At 46.1% G+C, this 25,786-nt stretch overlaps 1 protein-coding gene across 4 annotated transcripts in view; it reads left to right on the forward strand.

Annotated features, from left to right (window-relative positions):
• HAS1 (hyaluronan synthase 1) overlaps window positions 1-25,786 on the forward strand; it is a 45,704-nt gene that overhangs the window by 9,056 nt on the left and 10,862 nt on the right. For 2 of the 4 annotated variants that reach the window (XM_082437273.1, XM_082437274.1), the window contains one exon: window positions 743-3,557. In XM_082437273.1, the coding sequence (XP_082293399.1) occupies window positions 743-2,622 (1,880 nt within the window). In that variant the 3' untranslated portion in view covers window positions 2,623-3,557. Of the gene's footprint in view, window positions 1-274; window positions 3,558-19,959; window positions 20,043-25,786 lie in introns of those variants that run through there. The other 2 variants (XM_082437276.1, XM_082437275.1) reach the window with 2 other exon arrangements.

A 25,786-nucleotide genomic window follows, 5' to 3' on the forward strand; every position in this document is an offset into this window, starting at 1 on the left:
ACTTTGTTATTTTAATATATTATTTTAATTGAAGTATATTTAATTTACAATGTTATATTAGTTTCAGATGTACAGCAGAGTGATTCAGTTATATATATATATATTCTTTTTCAGATTCTTTTCCATTATAGGTTATTACAAGATATTGAATATAGATCCCTGTGCTATACAGCAGGTCCTTGTTGTTTGTGTATTTTATATATAGTAGTATGTATCTGTTAATCCCAAACTCCTAATTTATCCCTCCCCCCATTTTAATATTTTTTTCTCATAGTCTCTGAACCTTTAGAAGTGACTTTGAATGAAAAGAAGTCTTCAGTATGAATGTTGCCTGCTTCTCTTACTACCCTTCCATATATGACTCTCTTTTGCTAGCCACCTAGGAGGAGACTTACCTCCTTGTATCTACCCTGGGTCAGATCTTTGCCTAGTTCATTTGGTCTTTCCTTTTTTGCTTAGTTGTTCTTTTAGGGTAGCTCATTAGACACAACCAACCTCTTTTACCTTTTATCCATATTCATATACCTCTTCTATTTTGCTTTCAAATATTCATAGATTTGTTCCAATGTTTGATGACACCCATGTCCTTCAGTTCATTACTTATTACTGTTTCTTTTATTGGGTGCCTCAGACTTACGTTGTGCACCTGCTGTATCACTTTCTCCATCTCTTTGGATATTGACTTGAGATTTCATCCCTCTCCATTTCATGATAATGGTAGTATTCATTGATTTTTTTCTAGAAGTAATGTGGCAAGTTTATGATTGGCATCGGGAAGATAACGGGAAGGGTGGACCTGTGGAGAGAGACCATGAAAACAATGCATTGGGAAAAATATTTCCTTTGAGCAAAAACTTTGTTTCATTTACACAAAGACCCCATAAATGTGTCTCAAGAGGAATAAGTTTGAAACAAAATTCAGACCCAAGTTATCAGAGTAAAAGCTATGCAGAAATGAACTCTGATGAGTTAAATGGTTATGGGAAGTCATTTTTCCATACTCTACATGAAACCTCCCACCCTCGAGCCCAGTACTATGAACATAATTTATGTGTGAGGTCTTTCAGCACAGTAACAAATCTTAAAAGACATCACAGAATTCACACAGAAGGGAAACCTTACGAATGCAGTGAATGTCCCAGATCCTTCAGGTATAAGTCAAAGCTCATAATACACCAGAGAACCCATACAGGAGAGAAGCCATACAGATGCAGTGAATGTCAGAAAGGTTTCAGTACAAAATGTCATCTCACTCTGCACCAGAGAACTCATACAGGAGAGAAACCGTATGAATGTATCGAGTGTCAGAAATCCTTTAGAACAAAATATCATCTCATTCTACACCATAGGACTCATACAGGAGAGAAACCCTATGAATGCAAAGAATGTGGAAAAGCTTACAGGGAAAAGACGAAGCTCAGATTACATTACAGAACACATACAGGAGAGAAACCTTTTGAGTGTAGTGATTGTGGGAAAGGTTTTATGCAAAAGTCAAACCTGATTATCCATCAAAGAATCCATACAGGAGAGAAACCTTATGGATGTAAAGAATGTGGAAAGGCCTTCTGTAGTAAGTCTCAGCTTGTTGTTCACCAGCGAAATCATACAGGAGAAAAATCCTATGAATGCAGGGAATGTGGAAAAGCCTTCAATAAAAACTTACACCTCATAACACATCAGAAAATTCATATCAGAGAGAAACCTTATGAATGCAGTGAATGTGGAAAAGCTTTTGTACACACATCACAGCTCATTCTACATCAGAGAAATCATACAGCGAGAGCACCTTATGAATGTGAGGGATGCGGGAAAGCCTTTAATAAAAAGTCACACTTCATAACCCATCAGAGAATTCATACGGGAGAGAAGCCTTATGAATGCAGTGAATGTGGGAAGGCTTTTATAGACAAGTCACAGCTTATTGTTCATAGAAGAACTCATACGGGAGAGAAACCTTATGAATGCAAGGAATGTGGGAAAGCCTTTAATAAAAAGTCATCCCTCATAACACATCAGAGAATTCATACAGGAGAGAAACCTTATGAATGCAGTGAATGTGGAAAAGCTTTTATAGACAAGTCCCACCTCATTGTCCATCAGAGAACTCATACAGGAGAGAGACCCTATGAATGCAGTGAATGTGGAAAAGCTTTCATACGAAAGGCAATGCTCATTGTCCATCAGAGGACACATACAGGAGAGAAACCCTTCGTATGCCTTGAATGCCAAAAAGCCTTTAGCAGTATGGCAATGCTCAGTAGACATCAGTTGATTCATACAGGAGAGAAACCCCATGGATGCAGTGAATGTGGGAAGGCTTTCCGCCAAAAAAGCCATCTTATTATCCATCAACGATGCCATACTGGAGAGAAACCCTATGGATGCATTCCATGCGGTCAAATCTTCAACCAGAAGTCACAGCTCATTAGACATCAGAGACATCACACAGGAGAGAAACCATATCAGTGCACTCAATGTGGGAAAGCCTTTTTTGAGAAATCATACCTCAGTGTCCATCAGAGAAGTCATGCAGGGCAGAAACCTTATCAGTGTGGTGAGTGTGGGAAAACTTTCTCTGTCAAGTTCTTTCTCACTTCACATGAGGAAATTCATACATGAAAACAATCCCAGGAACACAGCACTGGGAAGACTTTAGTGAGATGCCAGATCTCCCTGAATATAAGAAAATTCACACGAGAGTCACCCTATGAATGCAGGGAAAGTTAGGGTACTTTTCCATTAATTTTGGCCTTTGTAAGTTTCAAAACTTACCCAGAAGAGAAATTTTTTAAATGCAGTGAATATAGGAAAATTATCTACTACCAATGTAGCCTCATATTGCATGAGAAAAAAGGCAGTATGAATGAAAAGTTGAAATCTCTTCTTGAGAAGAGATCCCATTATACATCGCACAAAATGAAACCTTTGGGTACAACAAATGTTTTTGATAGGCTATCGTAAAGTAGTCAGTTTTCACTGTGGAAAAAAATCTCACAAATATTGTGAATTCTTGAGTAGCTTCCAAACAAATGAGTTTTCATACCAAGGAATACAGATGGCTGAAGACTTGTGATAAGGGATGCCTCTGGCATGAAGTCCAAACTTATCATGCATCAGATAATATTTTTTTAAGGAGAATTAGTAGAGTGTAATGATGGTGGGAAAGTTTATTTACATATAAACAACTTTATAATAAAAATTTTGATCATCGTATTACCATGTATTTATAGAAAATGTAACACAAAGTTGTCAGTTAGGAAGAGCAGATAACTTTAGCATGCCAAAGGACACTTTGTTTCATGTTTGAATATATTGCATAGTCAAAGAAGTAAATTAAGAAAGGTCCCAGATGTATGTATTTGCTTTGTGTCTGAGTATTTTTGTAGAACATGTATATGATGATTTTCAAATTTCACAAGGTATTGAAAGTTGTGTACCACGAAATTCTTGTTCCAGTTTGTATGTCTAATATCTACCAAAAATGTCAACATAGTGAAATATATAAATCACAAGGGAAGTAATTCAGCTTAACATTAAACAAGACTATAACACCATTTACACCTTTTTGGTTTTTGTTTTACTGTTACTGGTATTGTAAATGAATCTGGTACTTTTCAGCCCTTAGGAATGATAAATTTTTTTAAAACAAATTGTCTTCTGGTTGTCACTCAGAAAACAAAAAACAAAAAAACAAAACCCAAAAAAAACTCCATTACAAATATTGAGGTTTAAGAGTGATAAATAATCACAACTCTTCTGTCCCCAAATGAGTTCTGAAAAACTGGAAGCAGCTGCTATTTTCAAAGAAATGAAGATTAAAATGTCTCTTGTCTTGGTGGTTGTGCTGAAATGGGGAATGAATATGGCTTAGACTTATAGCCAGACGTGCTTGCCACGGCTTTCCTCCATGAAAACCTAGTTTATTTGTTTCCTAGAGCTGCTGTAACAAAGTATACTATTAACTGAACGGGTTTAAACAACAGAAATTTACTACTGTCTCAGTTCTGGAGGCCAGAAGTCCAAAGTCAAGGTGTCATCAGGGCCATGCTCCCTCTGAAAACTGTTGAAGATTCCTTCCTTGCCTCTTCCTAGCTCCTGGTGATTTATGGGCAACTATTGGCTTTCCTTAGCCTGCAGCTGTATAACTCCAACCTCGGTCTTTGTCATCACATGGCATGCTCCCTGTGTGCCTCTGTGTCTCCACATGGCCAACTTCTAAGAACACCAGTTATTGGATTTGGAGCCCACTCTACTCCAGGATGAGCTCATCTCAACTAAACTCCATCTATAACAACTCAATTTTCTGAGGTACTGGAGGTTAGGACTTCAACATACTTCTTTTCGGATGGGGGGAGTGGATACACGATTCATCCAAAACTCCTAGTACAATTGACCCTTGAACATTGCAGGGGTTAGGGGCGCTGACCCCCTATGCAGTCGGGAATCGTTATATAACTTTTGACTCCCCCAAAACTTAACTACTAATAGCTTTCTTTGATTGGAAGACTTACCAATAACAAACAGTCGATTAACACATATTTTATATGTTATCTGTATTATATACTGTATTCTTACAATGAAGCTAGAGAAAAGAAAATGTTATTAAGAAAGTCATATAAGGGGGAATTCCCTGGTGGTCCAGGGGTTAGGACTCGGTGCTTTCACTGCCGTGGGCCCAGGTTCAGTCCCTGGTCAGGGAACTAAGATCCTGCAAGCCACACGGCGTGGCCAGAAAGAAAAGTCATAGGGAAGAGAACATACGTTTAAAGTACTGCACTGTATTTATCAATACCATAAGTTTACATCATCCGTTTACAAGCTGAATCATCTGTCAGTATCTACATCAATGTTATATGATACAAAACACTGTAGATATTATACATATTACTAACACTAAGCATCAAAAATGAAAAAGTAATGTGAAAAAATTCATTTATTTACAGGTATAACAACTCATACATTGATAATGAAGAAGTAACAATAATATTTTATCATCTTGGGCACACTGTTGTTCAAATGTGTTTTTCCCTCACCTGTTATTTATCCTAGTGTTCATAGGCACACTTTTTTTTTTTTTTTTTTTTTGGTGGGGCATATATCTAGGAGTGGATTTGTTGGGCCATAGAGTGATTTTTAAGACTTTAAAGTGGAAAATGTAAAAATATGCAAGAGTAGAAAGATTCAAAAATTTTAAACATTTTTTGATTTCACTGATTGCCTTTCCTCCCCCCGCCCCAGGAATATTTTTAATCAAATGTCATATAGTATAATTTCCTCCTTAAATACTTTAATATGTATCTGTAACAGATAAGGATTTTAAAAAGACTATAGTCACCATTATACTCAACAAAATAGACAGTATTTCTTGAATATATTCAGGTTCTCCTATAGTGTGTGTGTGTGATTTATTATAAGGTATTGGCTCACATGATTATGGAAGCTGAGAATTTGGAGGTGGAAAGGGTGGGGAAGACTTCTTTCTGAGAGATTAATAATTCTGTTAACTGTTCCTGAGAAACTCACCTCATCGAAAGAATAAACTATTGAGAGCTTAACTTGCCCACATCTGCCAATTCAAGACCTGAGTAGCCCCAGAGGGCCTTGAACAAGATATTGGGGACAACAGCCTTTCTGTCAAAGTTTATTTTGCTTGAAGAAGACCATTTGTTCTTGGGTGTGGGCTATAAAGATGTTTCTGTGTTTGCGAGATCTACCATTAATTCTTATTCTGTTGTAAAGAGAACATTTATTCAACTGCTAATAATCGGAGGAATCTTGTTGCATATTACAATTACCAGGAAGTTTTGTGAATAAATACAGGTTCCTGGGACTTCCTTGGTGGCGCAGTGGTTAAGAATCCGCCTGCCAGTGCAGGGGACACGGGTTCGAGCCCTGGTCTGGGAAGATCCCACATGCCGCGGAGCAACTAAGCCCGTGAGCCACAACTACTGAGCCCGCGTGCCACGACTACTGAAGCTCGCGCGCCTAGAGCTCGTGCTCCGCAACAAGAGAAGCCACCGCAATGAGAAGCCCGTGCACCACAACGAAGAGTAGCCCCCGCTCGCCACAACTAGAGAAAGCCCACCTACAGCAATGAAGATCCAACACAGCCAAAAATAAAATAAATTTAAAAAAAAAATTCAGGACTTCCCTGGTGGCACAGTGGTTAAAAATTCTCCTGCCAATGCAGGGGACACAGGTTCAAGACCTGGTCTGGGAAGAGCCCACGTGCCGCGGAGCAACTAAGCCCGTGTGCCACAACTACTGGGCCTGCACTCTAAAGCCCGCGAGCCACAACTATTGAAGCCTGTGCACCTAGAGCCCGTGCTCCGCAACAAGAGAAGCCACGGCAATGAGAAGCCCGCACACCGCAGCGAAGAGTAGCCCCCGCTCGCCTCAACTAGAGAAAAAGCCCTCGCACAGCAACGAAGACCCAACGCAGCCAAAAATTAAAAAGTTTATTAAAAAAAAAAAAAAAACAGGTTCCTGCATTAAGCACCAGACTTTATGAATCAGATGCCTTGATGCTGCAGTGACCTAACCCATATTTTATTTTATTTTTAATTGTTTAATTTTTATTTTTTATTGGAGGATAGTTGATTTACAATATTGTGGTCTAACCTATATTTTAAAAAAATACCTCCCCAAGCGATTCTGTTGGAACAGTATCAGTTGTAGATCCAACATTTGGGAAACAGTTATCTAGATGGTATTTGGAGCTGGGAGGGGCCTGAGATGGGAATGTGAGGGGAAAAACACAGTTGAACAATCCACAGCGTTCCAAGATTATGAAGCATTTACACAGATTTTCTTTTATCTTGTAGCAGTGGTAACTCTTAGGGTGGGATGAAATACAGGAGAGATCTCCAGTCTCTGGAATGTACGTTCTGGAATGAAGGGGACTTCCTGGATTAAAAACAAAACAGAAAACAAAAAAGTTCCTTGGATAAAAACAGCAAGGTCCTACTGGGACACACAGGGAACTGTACTCAATATCCTGTGATTAAACCATAAAGGAAAAGAAAAAAAAGTTCCTCATTCAGGTGGTCCCAGAAATTCGCTCTAGAAGCTCCCAGGGAAAATAATCTAAGTCTCCCAAAAGTCCTCTCCCAATGAGGGTCAGAGAGCTGGGGATGAGGCGACTCCCATTTCCTTGCTTTCTGTTTTAGGCAGCCACGAGGTGGAGCTCGATCTCATTAGTTTTTCATTATCATTTGGGACAAACTGAACGATACCAAAGCCAGTCATGCCAGGATTGTTTACTGCTGCTGCTTTTTGACCCCTCAGCTCTGTCCTAATTATGTACTGATGCAATACAACCAGTTGCCTCTCATTGCTTAGAATTTACTCGCATCTAGCTGAAAGGATGGCTGCCAAAAGCATTGTTTCAGGCGGATGAATTTTCACTCACTTCTGGCCATGAAGGAGAGGGGTGACTATCGAGTAGGAAGCTGGCAGTCTCTACCACATCCTACTCATTTGTCTACCCCACACCCCTGTATACTCTTCTCCCCAAACAGAAGTAGTCCCATCCTTCCCAAGGGAGACAGCTCCAAAGTTTTATTTTGGAGTTTTAGACTCAATCAGGTCTAGAAATATTTGTGGCGATCAGTCCATAAACTTTAAAAGAATCCTCAGAGACCCAATATACAATGGTGCAATGAGAATAGGCATCCACAATGAAAACTACCAATGAAGAAGAGAAAACTGGGGAGGATACAGCAGGCGCTGTTCTATTTCAACCAAGGCCAATGGGCAGGAATAGTGAGAGTTCCCTGTCCTGGCACTCAATTTGGAAGCACTCGTTCTCCTATCTAGAGGATGTACACCATCCTTCATGACTCCTGGCTTTGCCCTCTTGTCTTTATTAGTTGTTCCTTGTTTTCTATGGTCACATCTTAGTTGGGCATTGAAGAGTATACATTTCTTGGGAATTAAAAAGCATTTCTAAGAGTCAAGAATGCAAATGAGATGGGTAAACTTCTTTGCCTTAAAAATGCAAAAACTTTAGGGGTGACATGAGGGGAAGGGAGAAAAAAGGATGACTGAGTAAAAACAGTGGAGTGGGTGAAGGACTTTTGATAACAAGACTAGCTAATATTCATTTTGAGTTCTTTCTTTTGCCAACTCATCAGGAGTGTGTTATATGATGAAGGGCAATTCGTGAGTGATTATTTGCAGAAAGCAAGGGAAAGGCTGAGTGCTCTTGTAAACTGATTTATTTCAAAACAAAGTCATCAGGCAACAAGGGTACTTTACTTGAAGCCGAGATTTAAAACCAGAGGTATTCATAAAAAGGTAAAGCACGTGGAAATTTGTATTTTGCTTTTTAAAAACTTTTTATTTTATTATATTTTTATTTTTGGCCGCACCACGCAGCATGTGAGATCTTAGTTCCCCAACCAGGGATCAGACCGACACCCCCTGCAGTGGAAGTGCAGAGTCTTAACCACTGGACTGCCAGGGAGGTCCCTGGGTATTTGTAAAAATTGGTTGCCAAGGGGAGGGGTTTGGGGTGGGGGAGGGAAGGATTGGGAGCTTGGGATTAGCAGGTGCAAACTAGTATATATAGAATGGATAAACCACAAGGTGCTACTGTATAGCACAGGGAACTATATTCAATACCCTGTGATAAACCAGAATGGAAAAGAATATGAAAAAGAATATATATGTGTATAACTGAGTCACTTTTGTGTACAGCAGAAATTAACACAACATTGTAAATCAACTATACTTTAATAAAAAAAATAAAATAAATGTGGTTTTGATGATATTATTCAGACATTATTTAGACTAACCTAGTACTAGCCTAACCCATCTCCAAAATGCTTGTAAAGTAAACCATCAACGCTGTCTTGGTTTAAGCCATTGTTAGGTGTAATTGTAAATTGCAGATTACTTATAATTGGAAGCACCGTAATTGATACAAGACCTTGGGAATAATGTTTTTAGGATGACTGTCCTTACCTCTGTCTCTATTTCCCCATATTCCCCCATATCACCGTGATACCCTTGGATGACACTTTCTTAAAATTTCAGAAAGACTGCCATCTCTTTGGTCTAGAAGCCTACTAATGTGCTTCCGCAGGAGCAGAGGATGATGGCATTAATCTTGGTAGTGGTGAGCGGATGGGGGCTGTTCTGTCTTGTCCCACTGTCGGCTCCTCCGCCTCCCACCTGTCGGAGCACTCTCTGTGTTTCTGGTTCTCGTCTCTCTCATCTTCATCTCTGCCTTTCATTATTATCTCTGATTCTTCTCACCTCAGTCCTTGCCTCTCTCTTTATCCTGATTCCTTGAGAGAGAAGGGACCTGGCTACCCAGATTCTTTGACTCTTGATGTTGAGAGGGTTGAACTTCTGCATCCCACAGAGGATGGAGCTTGAGAACAACAGTCAGGTGATTGAGTCTCTAAAAGTGCCCAGTCTACTCCCCAAAGGCTCTTAAAACAAGTACTGTATTGGTGTATTCTCGGGCCCATTGAGAAGCAGAAAGAGCCCTAGTTTTCTGTTACCCAATTGGTTTCAGTTCCCTTCCCCTTTCCCTGTTCCTTTGGTGTATCATTTTTTTTGGAGGGTTGGGGGTTCACCATGCATGGCTTGCGGGATCTTTCCCAACCAGGGATCGATCGAACCCGGGGCCCCTGCAGTGAAAGCGCTGAGTCCTAACCATTGGACCGACAGGGAATTCCCTGGTGTATGTTCTATGAAGACCTTTAGAACCAGAGTCACTCTCCACAGGAGACCAGGGCTTAGAACTGTCCAGAGCAAGGACCACAGTTGGTGGAAAGTCCAGGTGAAAAAACATATCCCTGGGGGCTGGGGAGCTAGACAAGGGCATGCTCAGTAGAATGGTGGGGACAAAAGACTCTTTGGAGAGAGTCATAGACAACTATGAGGTGAAGAAATGAATACTGCAAACATACACAACTCTTTTGGGATGTTTGGCTGTGGAGAAGGAGAGCCAAGGAACTGGTTGGAAACTAAGGAAGAATGTGGAGTGGAAGGGTAAACTTAAAAAGAAAAAAAAAGAGGTTCTAGACCTTATTGGGTGCTGTTGGGAATGATGGAAGGGAAGGGAAAGATTTGATGCTGCAGGAGAGAGAGCAGATAAGTGAAGGAAGGAAGTTCTTGAGAAAATGAGATGAGTGGGATTCAGAGGACAAGTAGGACAGATCTTGGGCAGGGATACTTGTTTTCTGATCACGGAGGTGAAGACAGAGAAGAGTGGTGCAGTGGTGCAGGTGCATCTTGTTTCTCCATTCATCCACTGATGGACCTTTGGTTGTTTCCACCTTCTGGCTATTGTGAGGAGTGATACTATGAACACCTGTGCACACGTTTTCGTTGGAGTGCCTGTTTTCTCTGCGCACCGTTTGCCCAGTATGTCCTCTTGGAGGGCAAGAAATTTATCTTCTTCAGCTAAGTAATCTGTCTGGTAGGTGTCTTGCATATCAGCAATTGTGGGAGCATCTGTGATACTGTAATGACAGTAAGAAATATATATTTGGTCTTCATCCCTGTTCCTGCCACAGAGCTCCCCAAGCCCTTGCAATTCCCCGTGAGGAGAGCAATAAAGGTGCCTTTTTGTTATGTTAATGAGGAGGCTTCTGGAGAGCACCTAAGGATGGGGGGATGGTCACCAGAGGAACCAACCCTATGAGTAGAGGGTTGAAACTTTCAGCCCCACCCCTGGACCTATGAGTGGCTGGAGATTGGGTTCCGTCAATCCCCATCAATGGCCAATGATTTAATCAATCTTGCCTATGTAATGAAGCCTCCATAAAAACTCAGAAGGACGGGGTTTGGAGAGCTTCCAGGTTGGGGAAAACCCAGAAGGCTTCCACGTGCCACCATGGCGCTTGTGCCCTGAAAAACTGTGGGACCCAACCTGGAGGGATTTGGGGAGGAGTTTTATAGCAGTGGTTCAAGGGCAGGGTTGCTGATAAAGGTCAGGCCTACACTCCTTTAATCTGGCCTCAGGTGGTCTCCTGATGAGCTTCTCTGGTTCCTTTAATCTGGCCTCAGGAACTCAGGGAAGGTCACGGAGGCTGGAGTCTATTCTCTACAAACAAGAAACGGGGTACACAGAAAGGCTTCCATGTCCAGGAGCCCCACAGGGTCCTGCTTGGTTTCACTAGGACACCCAGCTGGTGCTGGAGAACTGCTTGCTTTGGGAAGAAATCCATATATTGGAATTAGGGTCAGAATCAGACCATCGCACCTCCCAAAAGCCCCTTCCCACTTTCTTCCTCGTTGACCAAACTCTTTTTCATGGCAGCCATGCATCCCTCCCAGAGTCTAAATCTCCAGTGGAGGAACTAGATAACACATTTAATTTAATTTTAATCCATTTACATCTAATAGCTGCATGTAGCTAGTGGCCACGGGCTTGGCCAGTGTGACTGAGGGCTGCCCGCTCTCCTCTCCCATCACATCTGAGCTGATTAAGGCTGTTCTGGGTCCAGTTTGCCTGTGTGTTCTGGCCAGACAGCTGGCTCACAGGCCCCAGGGAACATGAAGAAACAAGCATCCTCACACTGTCCTGTTTGTCTTCGTATTCCCAGTTTTCTCTCTGCTTTCGACAACTGTGTTTGTGGTATAGCCATTAACATTTCCTGATCACCTTTAAAACCTCCAAGAGGGACATCACTGGTGGTCCAGTGGTTAGGACTCCTAGCTTCCACTGCAGGGGGCGCAGGTTTGATCCCTGGTCGGGGAACTAGGGTCCCACATTCTGTGTGGTGTGGCCAAAAAAAAAAAAAAAAAAAAATCAGGGGTCAGCAATTAAAAAAAACAAAAACAAAAACCTCCAAGAGACCTGTATGTCCTCAGCCCAGATGTGCAGAGGGTCACAGGACATCAGGAGCATGGAGGTAAGTGAATTGGATATTTAGATTCCAAGGAGGTTCCAGCGCACCCCCAAAAGTCACTAACACAGGCATTGTGGCAGCATATCCTTGGCTGTTTGGAAACCAGGAGTGATCCCTCCCAGTTCCTGTTACTCAGGCAGCCCCAGATCTACCTCCCCTTCCGGCCCCTCAGCTCTGCTCCTTCGGAAGTCGCTAAAGCTTAGGAAACTTTGCCCAGGTCAGAAAATAATCCATGAGGGGTAAAGAACTGAGAACTTCAGCTCTCAGGTGACTAAGAGGGAGTCCTGGGGACCCAGACTCCCAGCACTGAGGGCTTCCTCTCTTTGAGCCTCTGTCTTCTCACCTGTAAATTGGGTCTATTAACAATCCTTCCTGTGCAAGATTGTCCGCACAACGAAAAGAGACATTGTGTATTCGCACCACAAAATGTTCCTCTATGGGAATGAGAAGGAGCAAATCATAACATGCGCAACTGTGGCTGAATCTCACAGACATAACATAGAGGGAGAGAAGCCAGGCACAAAAGAGGATGCACTGTCCGATTCCATTTACGTGATGTTTCAAAACAGGGGAACTAACCTATGCTGATTAGAGTGAGGACGTTGTTTATCCCCACGTGTGTGTGTAGGAGGTCTGGAAGGGGGCAGTGGGGGCATTCTGCCTCTTGATCTGGCTGCTTGTTATTCAGGTGTCTTAACATTGGGAATATTGATTGATGAGACATTTATGATATGTGCAATGGTTTGGGTGTATATTACATTTCAGTGAAAATTTTACTGAGAGAGAAAAAGGAGGGAGGGATAGAGAGAGGTGAGCGATGGAGAGAGAAGAGAAGGAGGGAGGGGGAGGGGATGGAGGGCAGGAGAAAGGAAGAGAGGAAAAAAAAGGGAGGGAGAGAACAGAGGGATGGAGAAACAAGGAAGGGAGGGAGGAGCACTTTCCTGGAACAGCGAAGGTAAAGAAAGGGCGAGTCTTAGAATCTTCTGCAGCGAGACGGATGACGTGGGGTGAGTTGATACAGGGTTCAGTAGAGTCAGTGGAAATCATTTCTTATCCTTCCCCACCCCCACCCCCATCCACACAACTGGAGGCTGGGAGAAACACCAGCACCACAGACAGAAATAGCCGGCTTCCAAGCACAGTCGTCAGTGACCTGAAGCAGCTGGACAGTGCCTGAGCCAGAGAGGCCGCCACTGACAAGCGCCCTCTGTCGTCAATACTATTTCCATGGGCTGGAGCTGGCCTCGGTCTCCCAAGCCTCAGAGTAGCCAGGGCCCACGATTCCTGGGACTCTGACATGATGGAGGCCCCACGTCTGTCCCACCCACCCCCAACCCATATATAAGAGCGTGTTGAGATGGCTCGTGCCAGCTCACAGACACTTGTTAACATTTCAGGATTTTTTTTTTTTTAATTTATTTTTGTCTGTGTTGGGTCTTCGTTTCTGCGCGAGGGCTTTCTCTAGTTGCGGCAAGCGGGGGCCACTCTTCATCGTGGTGCGCGGGCCTCTCACTGTCGCGGCCTCTCTTGTTGCGGAGCACAGGCTCCAGACGCGCAGGCTCAGTAGCTGTGGCTCACGGGCCCATTTGCTCCGCGACATGTGGGATCTTCCCAGACCAGGGCTCGAACCTGTGTCCCCTGCATTGGCAGGCAGATTCTCAACCACTGCGCCACCAGGGAAGCCCCAGGATTTTTTTTTTTTTTTTAATTGAAGGATAGTTGATTTACTATCCTTCAATAAAAAATGTGTTAATATCTGCTGTACCGCAAAGTGAGTCAGTTATACATATATATACATAACTGTTTATTTTTTATTTTTTTTAGTTGCAGCTTGTGGGTTTCTTAGTTGCGGCATGCCTGCGGGATCTAGTTCCCTGACCAGAGATTGAACCCGGGCCCCCTGCATTGGGAGCACAGATTCTTACCCACTGGACCACCAGGGAAGTTCCTATACATACTTTTTAAAAATATTCTTTTCCACTATGGTTTATCACAGGATACTACACATAGTTCTCTGTGCTACACAGTAGAACCCTGTTGTTTATCCATCCTATATATAAAAGCTTACATCTGCTAACCCCAATCTCCCACTCCATCCCTCCCCTAATCCCCTCCCCCTTGGCAACCACCAATCTGTTCTCTATGTCTGTAGGTCTGTTTCTGTTTCGTAGATAAGTTCATTTGTGTCATATTTCATATTCCACATATAAGTGATATCATATGGTATTTGCCTTTCTGACTTACTTCACTTAGTATGATAATCTCTAAGTTCATCCATGTTGCTGCAAATGGCATTATTTCATTCATTTTTATGGCTGAGTAGTATTCCATTATATATATATATATGTATATATATATATACACATATATATATATATATATATATATATATATATATATATACATACATAGCACATCTTCTTTGTACATTCATCTGTCGATAGACATTTAGGTTTTTTCCATGTATTGGCTATTGTGAATAGTGCTGCTATGAACATAGGGGTGCATATATCTTTTTGAATTATAGTTTTTTCTGGCTATGTGCCTAGGAGTGGGATTGGTGGATCATATGGTAATTCTATTTTTAGTTTTCTGAGGAACCTCCATACTGTTTTCCACAGTGGGTGCATCAACTTACATTCCCACCAACAGTATAGGAGGGTTCCCTTTTCTCCACACCCTCTCCAGCATTTGTTATTTGTAGACTTTTTAATGATGGCCATTCTGAGCGGTGTGAGGTGGTACCTCATTATAGTTTTGATTTGCATTTCTCTAATAATTAGTGATGTTGAGCATCTTTTCATGTGCCTATTGGCCATCTGTATTTCTTCTTTGGAGAAATGTCTGTTTAGGTCTTATGCCCATTTTTCAATTAGGTTATGTTTCTGTTTGTTTGTTTGTTAACATTTCAGGAATTTTATGAGCCATTATTAGAAATCAGTCATATAAAATTACAATGAAATAAGTGATATTCAAAACAAAGGTAACAAATTCTCAAATTCAGCCCTTCCTAATTACATTGCTACATTTTGATGAACCAGTGAAATTCCAACATCCATCTTCCCGCTTTTATGTTTGTCTCTCATTAACATAAACAAAAATATCAGCCGACACTCATGTAGGAACTACATTTGTGGCATCCATAACAGGAGCTACTTCTTTGCTGGACTGGAGAGTAACCAGACATTTATTGGTAGTCTGATTTTGTGACATTCCTGTTCAAGACAGAATGATGAAAACTGGTACTGGATTTTGTAAGAAATAGCAAGTCGCCCTGAAACTATAGTGGTATGAAATTTACAATTAAGAGTATCGTGTATTGTATTATGATTTGTAAACTGCTACATATCATTTATAATCAGTAAAATTTATCATAAACATATGTATTTATATACAGGCATACTGTTTTTTCCCCTCTAGAGCTGGCGGTTAAATGTTTACCAGCATACCACAGTGCTGAAAATACCTGTGCTTGGGATTCTGTAAGAACCGTGTTCAAATCTCGGCTCTGTCACTACTTGTGTGACCTTAGAGACGTCATCCCCCTTTTCTGGACTTCAGTTTTCTCTTCTTTAATACAGAAGCTATAATCACTGAGGGTGATCTTTTGGCTGGAGCTAGTAAGTATGAAGCGGGTAGCCCAGGGCTTGGTATATATCACAGCCACCATCAACATTACGGCTCTTTCCACTTGCTGGAGACAAGCCTGCTCTCCCTCTGCTTTCTCTGTCCTCTGAGATCCACACCACAGTGACGTGGCCCTTCCCTCTCATCCTCACAATCCTCCTTCCTCGTGGGACCTCCCTTTCCCAATCAACACGTTGGGAAATCCTTCAGCAGACTTTCCTGTGAATCCCTGGACCTGGGGAGAGATGCGAGGGGACACGTTCTGGTCCCATGTACCTTAGAAGAAGAAGGTCCCTGTGAGCGTCTCCAGGGCAAAAACCAGTTCCTGCTTTATTGTATGCCAGGCCCTGTGCTGATGCATTGATTTGTTAGGGCTGCTATAACTCATTACCACAAACTAGGTGGCTTAAAACCACGGAAATGTATTCTCTCACAGTTCTGGAGCCTAGAAGTCTGAAATCAAGGTGTCAGGAGGGTTGGTTCCTTCTGAAGGTTCTTAGGGAGATCGGTTTTATGCTTCCTCCTGCTTTCTGGTGGTTGCCAGCAATCCTTGGTGTGATGGATTCAATTGTAACCTCCCCCATATTCCTAAATTGAAGTCCTAACCCTGCAGTACCTGTGAATGTGACCTTATTTGGATACTAGGTTGTTGCATATGTCGTTATTTAAGTTAAGATGAGGTCATACTGAAGTAGGGTGGGCCCCAATCTAATAGGACTGGGTGTCCTTATGAAGAGGGGAAATTGGGACACAGACACGCATGCAGGGAGCACGTCATGTGAAGATGAGATGGGGGTGATGCTTCTACAAGAGAAGGGATGCCGAAGATTGCCAGCAAACCACTAGAAGCTAGAGAAGAAGGCTGGGACAGATTCAGAGCCTTCAGATTCACAACCCTGTCAAAACCTTGACCTCAGACTTCCAGCCTCAAGATCTGTGGGGCAATACATTTCTGCTGTTTAAGCCACAAAGCTTGTGATACTTTGTACAGAAGTCCTATAAAACGAATACATTTGGCTTACAGATGCATCCCTCCAATTTCTGCTTCTGTCTTCTGTCTTCATATCACCTTCTCCTCCGTGACTACTGTTGACTAATCTCCCTCTGCCTCACTCTTATAAGGGCTCTGTCGTTGGATTTAGGTAGGGGTGATCTCATCTCAAAATCCTTAACTTGATCACATCCGCAAAGACCCTTTTCCCAAATAAGGTCACATTCACAGGTACAAGGGGTCAGGACTTGGGCCTGTCTTTGGGGGGCCACCAGTCAACCCACTATATCTGGGGATTCATATAATGTACATCCTCTCATGTAATCTTCGCTCCAAAAGAGAGTCAGAGGAGGGAAACCGAGGCTATGAGCGAACAAGTCACTTTTCCACAGTCACACTGTTAGGTCAGAGGTGGGATTATAATACAGGGCCCTCCAACCTGCTGCTATTTCACGCTCCGTCCCAGAGGAGGCCTCAGTAACAGTGTTTGATGAATGAATGCATGAATGAGTGAATGAATGAAGCAACTCAGTAACGGGCACGGAAAGCAATCTTGTGCAAATATTTCCTAGAAATAGCAAATTATCAGCAAGTTTGGGAGTTCACTTATTTTACTTACTTTCTTTCTTTCTTTCTTTCTTTCTTTCTTTCTTGGCCACGCCGTGCGGCTTGTGGGATCTTAATTCCCCGACCAGGGATCGAACCCAGGCCCTTCACAGTGAGAGTGTGGAGTCCTAACCACTGGACAGCCAGGGAATTCCCTGGGAATTCATTTAAACCAGGTTCCATGCCTGGTATTTCCAGCTCTCTGCATGACATTGAATATATCAAGACCTTAGTTTCTTTATCTGTAAAATGGGGATTATAATACTTGCCTCAAATGGTTTTCAAGGGAGTTAAATAAGAGTAGGCATGAAATAGGAGCCTGGGGGGAAGGGGGGAAAATGTCACTTCAGAACCATTGGGGGCTTATTTTTTTGGCTGTGCCATATGGGGCTTGTGGGATCTCAGTTCCCTGACCAGGGATTGAACCCAGGCCAAGGCAGTGAAAGCTGGAATCCTAACCATTAGGCCACCAGGGAACTCCATGGGGGCATATGTTTAAGTCATTTGCGGGGTCCTGAGCTCACTGAGTCAGAATATATGGGAGTGGGACCCAGAAATCTGTATTTTTAGCAAATGCACACAGCTGATTCGGATGCTCTGGTGCCCCCAGACCCGTTTGCCGGAGGCTTGGATAGGTGATAAGAGCAGATGGTGGAGGAGGTTTCTGTCTGTGTGCCCTTGGGCACCTTCCCTCAACTGGTCTGGTCCCCAGGTCAGAGCTGAGGTCGCCGGGGAAGGTCAAGGATCCCCCTGTTGCCACCTGAGTCAGTCATGCAGACCCTCAGCTGCTGCTGGTTCAGGAACAGCTAAAACTCACCTCAAATTCCAGTGTGCTGGGCAGACGCTCTCGCTTAACCTGAAGGGCTACCCTGCGAGGGACAACTTGAGATGTTCCCATTTTACAGATGAGGAAACAGAGGCTCAGGGGAATCAATAACACGCAAGTAACCGGCTCCTACCTGGGGGCCCCAGCCCATCCCCTCGGCCCCCCATCATCCTCTCCTCCATATTCTGACTCAGACTGTTGCGTTTCTCCCACGAGAGGCTATTCAGGCCCTGGTCTGTGGTGGAGGCGGACCCAGGACTCACCGTGGACAACGGGAACTTTGGGAAGGGAGCCGGGGAGGTACAGAGCCAAAGCCGTATATGCAAGAGTAACCTGGGCCTTGAAATTTTTTCTGTCAGAGCTCTGAAGATGATGGACCCGAGGGTCCAGGGCCCAGGCATCTTCTACAACACACAGGGGTACAGGTGCCCAGCCCCTCCCCCCTCAGACCCAGGGGTCCAGCCCCCAGCCTCCTCTTCCCCCAGTGACCTACTTACCTGGCTCTGCTGACTCCATGCTGTATCACTCTGGCCAGGAAACAACTCTTCCCAGGCCTCAGTTTCCCTCTTTGGAAAATGAGACTCCCCTCTTGCTTCCCTGGGAGAGGATAGAGCTGCTGAAAAGGAAGTCCTTCTCTGGCTCTTTCTGTCTCTGTTCCCCTCTGGGGAGAAGGGTAGGAGCAGAGAGGAAGCGGGGTGGCGGTGTCTCCAGCTGGAGGGATGGGGTTGCAGCCAGACGGGGCTGTCCCTCTCCTCGCGGCCTCGAAGGTCCCCCAGCTTCTTCCCAGAGGCAGGTGGGTGTACAGTCATCAACTCCCTCCCTCCCACCCAGGATTTCGGCAGAATTTGGAGACCTAGGTGTTTCCCAGAACATGGGTGTTTGGCAGGAATGGCCCTGTGTAACCAGCTGCAGCCTGGCCAGGGCTCTGCCAAGAGGGCTGGGACACAAGCCCTGGAATTCCTGGAAGTCAGAGGCAATCCGCTTCCAGATTTGGGATCTTTGCTGTTCCTGGGAAGCCTTACTTAGGGTCCCATGTCCCTGGGAACTCCTCATCCTACCCCTCCCAGGTGCTGGGTAGTCGGTGGGGGGGTGGGGTAGAATCCCACCTCTGGTCTTTCTCCCTCCCCCCTCTTCCCCATCCTTCCCTCTCTCTCCCTCCCTCCTCCTCCCTGCCCCTCCCTCCCCCTTCCTCCTTCTTTCCCTCCTCCCCTCCCTCCCCCTCCCTCCTTCCCTCCCATCCCCCCCTTTTCCTCCTCTTCTTCCTCTTCCCTGTCTCCATCGACCATTCTGATTCTCCATCCCAATCTCACTCATTCATTCACCGCGTATTTATCTATTGAGCACCTACTGTGTACCAGGCACGGGTCCAGACCCCAAGGAAACAGAGTCACCAACAGCACAGGCAAAGGCTGCTGCCTGTGTGGAGCTTGCATTCTGACAAGGGAGACACATATTATACAACGAGAATCAACGGGCAAGTTATACTTTATGTAGGAAGGTGACAAATGCTGTGGGGGAAAAAAAATTAGAGGGTAGAGAGGGTCAGGAGCCCCAGGGTGGGGCAGGTTTCCACATTAAGCAGGGTGGTCAGGTGAGCCAGCCTCCCACTTCCCTCATCCTCCTCCCTCTTTCCTCCCACCCTCCCTCCCATCTTCCCTCCTCCCCTTCCCCCTCCCCCTTCTCCCTCCTCCCTCCCCTCCTCCCTCCCCTCCCCTCTCCCTTCTCCCCACCTCCTCCCCCTCTTCCTTTCTCCTCTGACTCTCAGTGCCTAGATTCTCCCAAAGCACTTCCCTCCCCCTCAGGACACCTTGCCGAGAAATCGCACCCCTGGACTCAAGCATTGGACAGAACACAGACTTCTTCAAGTTGCTTCCCTAGAATCCTCACCCTCCCTAGTCCCGAAAGGAGGCAAAGGTAGTCAGAAGCAGCTCAGACGAGAGGCTCAGTGGGTCTGCCCCCTACATCTGCTGCCCACCTCCCTGTCTCCTCCATCCTCAGGGTTTCCTCTCCGGCCTTTGTTCTCCCTCACTCTGCAGGTGCCCTAGCGCTCCGCGGGTCCCGCCGCTGCTGCCTGCATCCAAGCTCACACTCTGCTCTCCTTCTCCCAGAGAAGACCCTGGTATGAACCCGCCACCCACACACCCGGGCCAAAAGCTCCTAGTCTGTCCACTCTGTGTGTCCCTCACAGGCACCCAGAGCTGACCCTGTCTCTCCCCTGCTCCCAGCCCTCCCATGGCTCCCCAGCACCCAGGACAAAGTCCCAGCCTCTGAATCTGGCATTCAGAACCCTGCGTGGGGTGGGCCCTGCTATGCACCCACCCCTGTGCGTCCCCCTTTCAGCCTCGACAACATCAACTCCCAGGTGCCTTCCGGACTGTCTAGGACATTTCTTGTCTCGGATGCCCGTCAGGTTCCACCTTTCAACCCCCAGCCCCACCCCCGCCGTCCTTACCCTGACTAACTTCTCAACATTCAGGACTCACCTCCTCCAGGAGATCACCTCCTCCAGGAAGCCCTCCCTGACTCTCCTGCTGGGTTCATGCGTCCTTGTCCTCGCACTGGTCTGTGATCCTCTGTTTACACAACTGTCTCCTCCACCAGACTGGCATCTCCTCAAGGGCAGGGCCCGGGTCTGAGTCATTTCTGTGTGCCCAGCATCGCCCAGCTGAGAGCTTGGCCCACGAGGGGCACAGGAGATGTCCCTACAGGGAACAAATGTTCCTTCCCCTGCCTTTTCTCCATTTTGGCCTTATTATCTCCCCGCTTTCGCTCTTTGGTCCTGTGTTCTGTAAACCACACCCTGAGGTTTTGCAATGATGATAGAAGTCTTGGGACGGCCACTGTGGACCCAGGGTGGGGACCTGAGATCAGTCACCAATGGAGTGTAGGATTCTGGGAGAGATGGCTGTTAGCGAGGGGAGCAGGAGGTGGTCCCGCCACTACCAGACCCTGCCTCCTGTGGGAGTGCCGACTTGGTCTGTCCTTGTCTTTCAGCTCTTGTCTTGGCTGTTCCCAGCCTTGGTCATCTCTCCCTGCAAGGAATTCTGGGAGACTGGACTTCTGGGTCTGAGGGAGGAGAGGTTAGGGTTTTGAACTCCTAGGTCTGAGGGAGGAGGGGCTGGGGACCTGGACCCCTGGATCTGAGGCGGGAGGGGCTGGAGGCCTGGACTCCTGGGTCTGAGGGGGGAGGGGCTGGGGGCCTGGACTCCTGGGTCTGAGGGGGGAGGGGCCAGGGGCCTGGACTCCTGGGTCTGAGGGGGGAGGGGCTGGGGGCCTGGACCCCTGGGTCTGAGGGGGGAGGGGCTGGGGGCTTGGACTCCTGGATTCTGGTGGAAGAAACCATTGGGGTTTAAAGTCCTGGTTCCTCCTCCCTTATCCACACTCCAGTTTTGGAAACATTTGGTTTTATACAGCTGCTCCACCCTGGCAGGGCGGGGTGGGGGGCTGGGCAGCCAACTGCCCGGCTTCTGAGTGGAGCTTGGGCTGCCCCCCACCCCCCATCCTGGGGTAGAGGAATCACCCTCCCCTCCTCCTCTGGGCTGGGCTCCCACTGGAGGACCCATCATCCTGACACAGCCAGACACCAGGCGGTGGCCTAGGCTCCCGGCAACGGCGTCAGAGACTCAGAGACGGCGGCCCTGCCCTAGTGAGGTGGGCGGGGTGCCCCTGACTGGGGCCCTGAACTAGCCTTCTTCTCCCCAACAGCCAGGTTCATGCAGAGACCCAACCTGGTGAGGGCGCAGCACACCCTGCCCGTCCGGGGAAACCCAGGGAGTGAGGACTTGGCATCTTGCAGGGGAAAGCTCCAGAACAGGCTGGAAGAGATGGGGCAGCAGGGAGACATGAGGACTTGGAGACAGAAAAACAGAGAGAAACAGTATGAGAGGCAGAGAGAGAGAGTCAGAGAGAGAGAAACACACACCGAGATAGAGCATCAGAGATACAGCAAGATGCAGAGAGACAGAGGGAGGAGAGAGATTGAGAGAGACAGACAGACAGACAGACAGAAGCAGAGAAAGGAGAAACAGGCAGCCACTGAGAGATCAGGGAGAAACAGAGAAACAGAAACTGGGAGACAGGGAAAAATAAAAAGCTAAGGATACAGATAGAAACAGAAAGAAGGAGATAGAAGTATACAAAGAGAGACACAGGCAGAGAAACACAAAGAGAGGAAGGAAGAGAGAAAAAGGATAAAAAAGTCAAGGAGAGAAAGAAAGAGAGACACAGAACAAGAAAGTCAGGAGATGGAGAGTCAGAAATTTAGAGACAGACACAAACCCAGAAGGAAGCAGGTAGAAATGGAAGCCAAGGAGAGACTGGAACACAGAGAGAAAGAACCAGACAGGCAGACGGACAGAGAAACGAAGCCAGGGAGACAGAGACAAAATGATAGGCTCAGAGAAAGACAGAGACAAAGAGAGAGGAGATGGTCAGGTACAGAAATACATAATCAGAGTCACAGACACAGGGAGAGAGACAGACATCATCAGTTCATACTAAGAGGAGCAGAGAGAAAGAACTAGATACAGAGATTTTTTTTTCTTTAAATCATGAAAAGAAGGGCATGGAAACAATGACATTTATCACTGAGTCTAGTCCTGAGGAGCTGGGGACTCAGACACCCCAGCACCCCACCCCACCCCCACCCTCACCCCCCACCCCCCGCCCCGTCTCTTTGGTCTCTGAGCGAGGCCACTTCCACTTTTGCTCTGACTCAGTTTCCCAGGCTCCCTGGGGGCAGCTGACCAACAACTCTGAGTTTACCCTGGAGGCTCTGAGGAGACAAATCCCAATGTCCCAACCCCCTCCCCAGACCCTGGCACATATGCACGCGCTCGTGCCACACACGCGCGCGCGCGCACACACACACACAAGCACACGCACGTGGACCCGAATCAATTAGGCACTGAACGTTCAGACGTTCACTCACAGCTCCAGTTCCAGACAGAAGGCCCCCCAGGCCAGCGCACACACAGTCACACCCACAAGCACTCACGTGTGTGCATTTGATTGCATCTGCCAGTGGCCGAGACCAGTCCCCGGGGAACCCAATCCCAGACAGATTCTGAGGATCCGAGGGGAGGGGCAGTGTGTGGGGAGACTGAGGTGGAGGAGAAGGGGGGAGGCGAGGAGATCTGGGAGAGGGGGAAAGAGAGAGCCACGCGGGAGAGAGCAGAAAGAGGGAGGTGGGGAGAAAGAAAGTGATGGAGAGAAATCCAGAAGTGGAGGGAGAGACGAGAGCAGAGAGAGAGAAGAAATCGAGGGGAGGGACGGGGAAAGGAGGGGGTGCGAGCGGGGGGAGCTCAGCGGGAGACGGAAGGGCGGCGAGGATGGGGGCGCTGGGCAGGGAGGCCCGGCGCGGGGCGGGCGGTGGCGGGAAGCGGGTGGGGCTCCCTGGCTCTCCGCCGTGACCTCAGGTCCCCTGGCCCAGCTCAGCCCTGACGTCAGCCCCTCCTCCCGCCCCCGCCCGCGCTTCTCTTCAAATCGCCCCCCAGCCCTCGGGCAGCAGAGAGACTCGGGGAGCAGCCAGCAGGCGAGGAGAGAGGCCCGCCGGACCCACAGCGATGAGACAGGTGTGTGCGTGAGTGCGTGTGTGTGTGACTGCGGCTGTGCCGGGGGGAATACCAGTACGTGTGTGACCACGTGTGTGCGGGGAGCCGCCAGTGCTGGGGACCTCGCGTGTGCTCCTGAGCCGGACAGCGACCCTGTGAGTCCGTGTGCCATCCCGCCTGTACGCACGTCAGGTGTGGCCTGCCGGTGCTGACCTGGCTGTAAATCCGTGTACGTCTGTGCGCCCAGGAACGGGAGAGGAGAGCTGTCTTGGCTTGACACGGGGCTCTGGATTTTACTTTCAGGTGTTCAGTAAATATTAAGTTGAGCCAAATGAAATCGCCAATCTCCGGTCTCTCTTGACTGGTGAAAATGGCAATTTCATATGGTTCAGTCTCAACTGTTACTATTTTTTTCTGCAACTTGCATCTGCCCCTTTGCTCCAGACCCACGGGTGGGTGTCTGTGTGTTGGTTGCCGCCTGGGCATCTCTTCCTGGTGTTTTTCCTTCCTGCTGAAGGGCGTGTGTCCTGGAGTTCACCTGTGTGGCTGTCAGTGGTGGTGGTGGGTGGGGAGCTGATGTCAGTTTCAGGATCACTAAATTCTAAGGGCAGGTGTCTGAAGTCATCTTTCAGAACATGAGTGTTTTCCTATGGGGGCACGCTCTGTGTGTCTCTCATCATGTGTGAGTATACGTGTGGAGTTGTGTGTCCATAGCCGACACGTGTTATCATGACTGTTGTTGGGTTTAGAACCCTCCAGATACCCAGCCATCTCGCTGATCCCCAGCATGAATTGGGCCACCCCCAGAAACTCAGGCAGAGACAGAGAAGGAGGATTCCAGAAGAAATAATACTTGCTAATACTGACCGATTACTAGAACCAGGCTAAAAGCTGTACCTTAGCTCTGCCCTAGAGAAACATAATATAAGCCACACACATAATTTAAAATTTTCTAGTAGCCACACTAAAAAGAGAAAAAGAAACAGGTGCAATTAATTTTAACAATAACATTTTCTTTAACCCAAGTTATCAGGAGTCAGCAAACTTTTTCAGTACCAGGCCAGACAGTCAATATTTGGGGTTTTGAGGGCCATACAGTTGAGTATTGTAACTACTCAACTTTGGCATAGTGAGAAATCAAGCTGTGTACAATATGTAATCAGATGAGCGTGGTGTGCCAATAATATGATGTAAGGACGCTGACATTTGAATCTCATGTAATTCTCTTTATTTCTTTATTTTTATTGAAGTATAGTTGATTGACAATGTCCTCTTAGTTTCAGGTGTACAGCAATGTAATTCAGTTATATATATATATTTTTTTACAGATTCTTTTCCCATATAGGTTATTACAAAATATTGAATATACTCCCCTGTGCTATACACTAGGTCCTTGTTTATTTTATACATAATAGTGTGTATATTCATAAAATCTTCATGTGCCACAAAGTATTTTTCTTCTTTTCACTTTTTTCAACCTTCTAAAAACATAAAAACTAATCTAAGCTTGCGGGGCCGTAGAGAAAAAGGAGGCCATAGTATGCCGACCCCTGCTATATATCAAAAATATTATCATTTCAGTATGTAATCAACGCAAAAATATGCATGAGATATTTTACTTTCTTTTTTTTTTCCGCATTCAGGCTTCACAATCCAGATGTGTGGCACATTTCATGCAGATGCTATATTTTCACTGGAGATACTTGATCTGTATTTTTAGATTTTGTAAAATTTAGTTGAAAAAGAAGCTTCACAGACCCTACTTGTTCCAAACAGGCATAAAAGCTTTCCAATAACTGAATTAAGGATCATTATCTAAATTTAAACACTTAAATTGAATAAAATTAAAAATTCAGTTCCTCAGTGGTACTGGTTACATTTCAAGTGTCCTGTAGCCACATGTGGCTGGTGGGTCCCCTATTGGACAGTGCAGCTCTACAGCTTAGTGATTCATTTAACTCATCATAAGCCCAAGAGATGGGAACTGGTGACAGAGGAGGCGGTTTAGCGTAGAGGACGGTGGAGCCTAGTGACCTTGGACGAGAGAATACACCTCCTGGTGCCTCAGTTTCCTTATTTGTAACAGGAGGGGGTAACAGTACCTACCTCCCATGGAGCAGTGCTTGGCACATGGAAGGGGCTAAACCCCCATTTTACAGATGAGAAAACAGAGGCACCTCCTCCCCTTTGATTCTGAGCTGTTCCATCCACATGTACTGGACACCTGGCCCTGCCAGCCACTCCTCCTTGCTAATCAATCCTCAGTTTTGCCATCTGTATGGTGGCGGCAGGAAACACTATCTGTGCCCCG

Source organism: Balaenoptera physalus (assembly GCF_965194825.1).
Source record: "Balaenoptera physalus genome assembly, chromosome: 19".
NCBI lineage: Eukaryota > Metazoa > Chordata > Mammalia > Artiodactyla > Balaenopteridae > Balaenoptera > Balaenoptera physalus.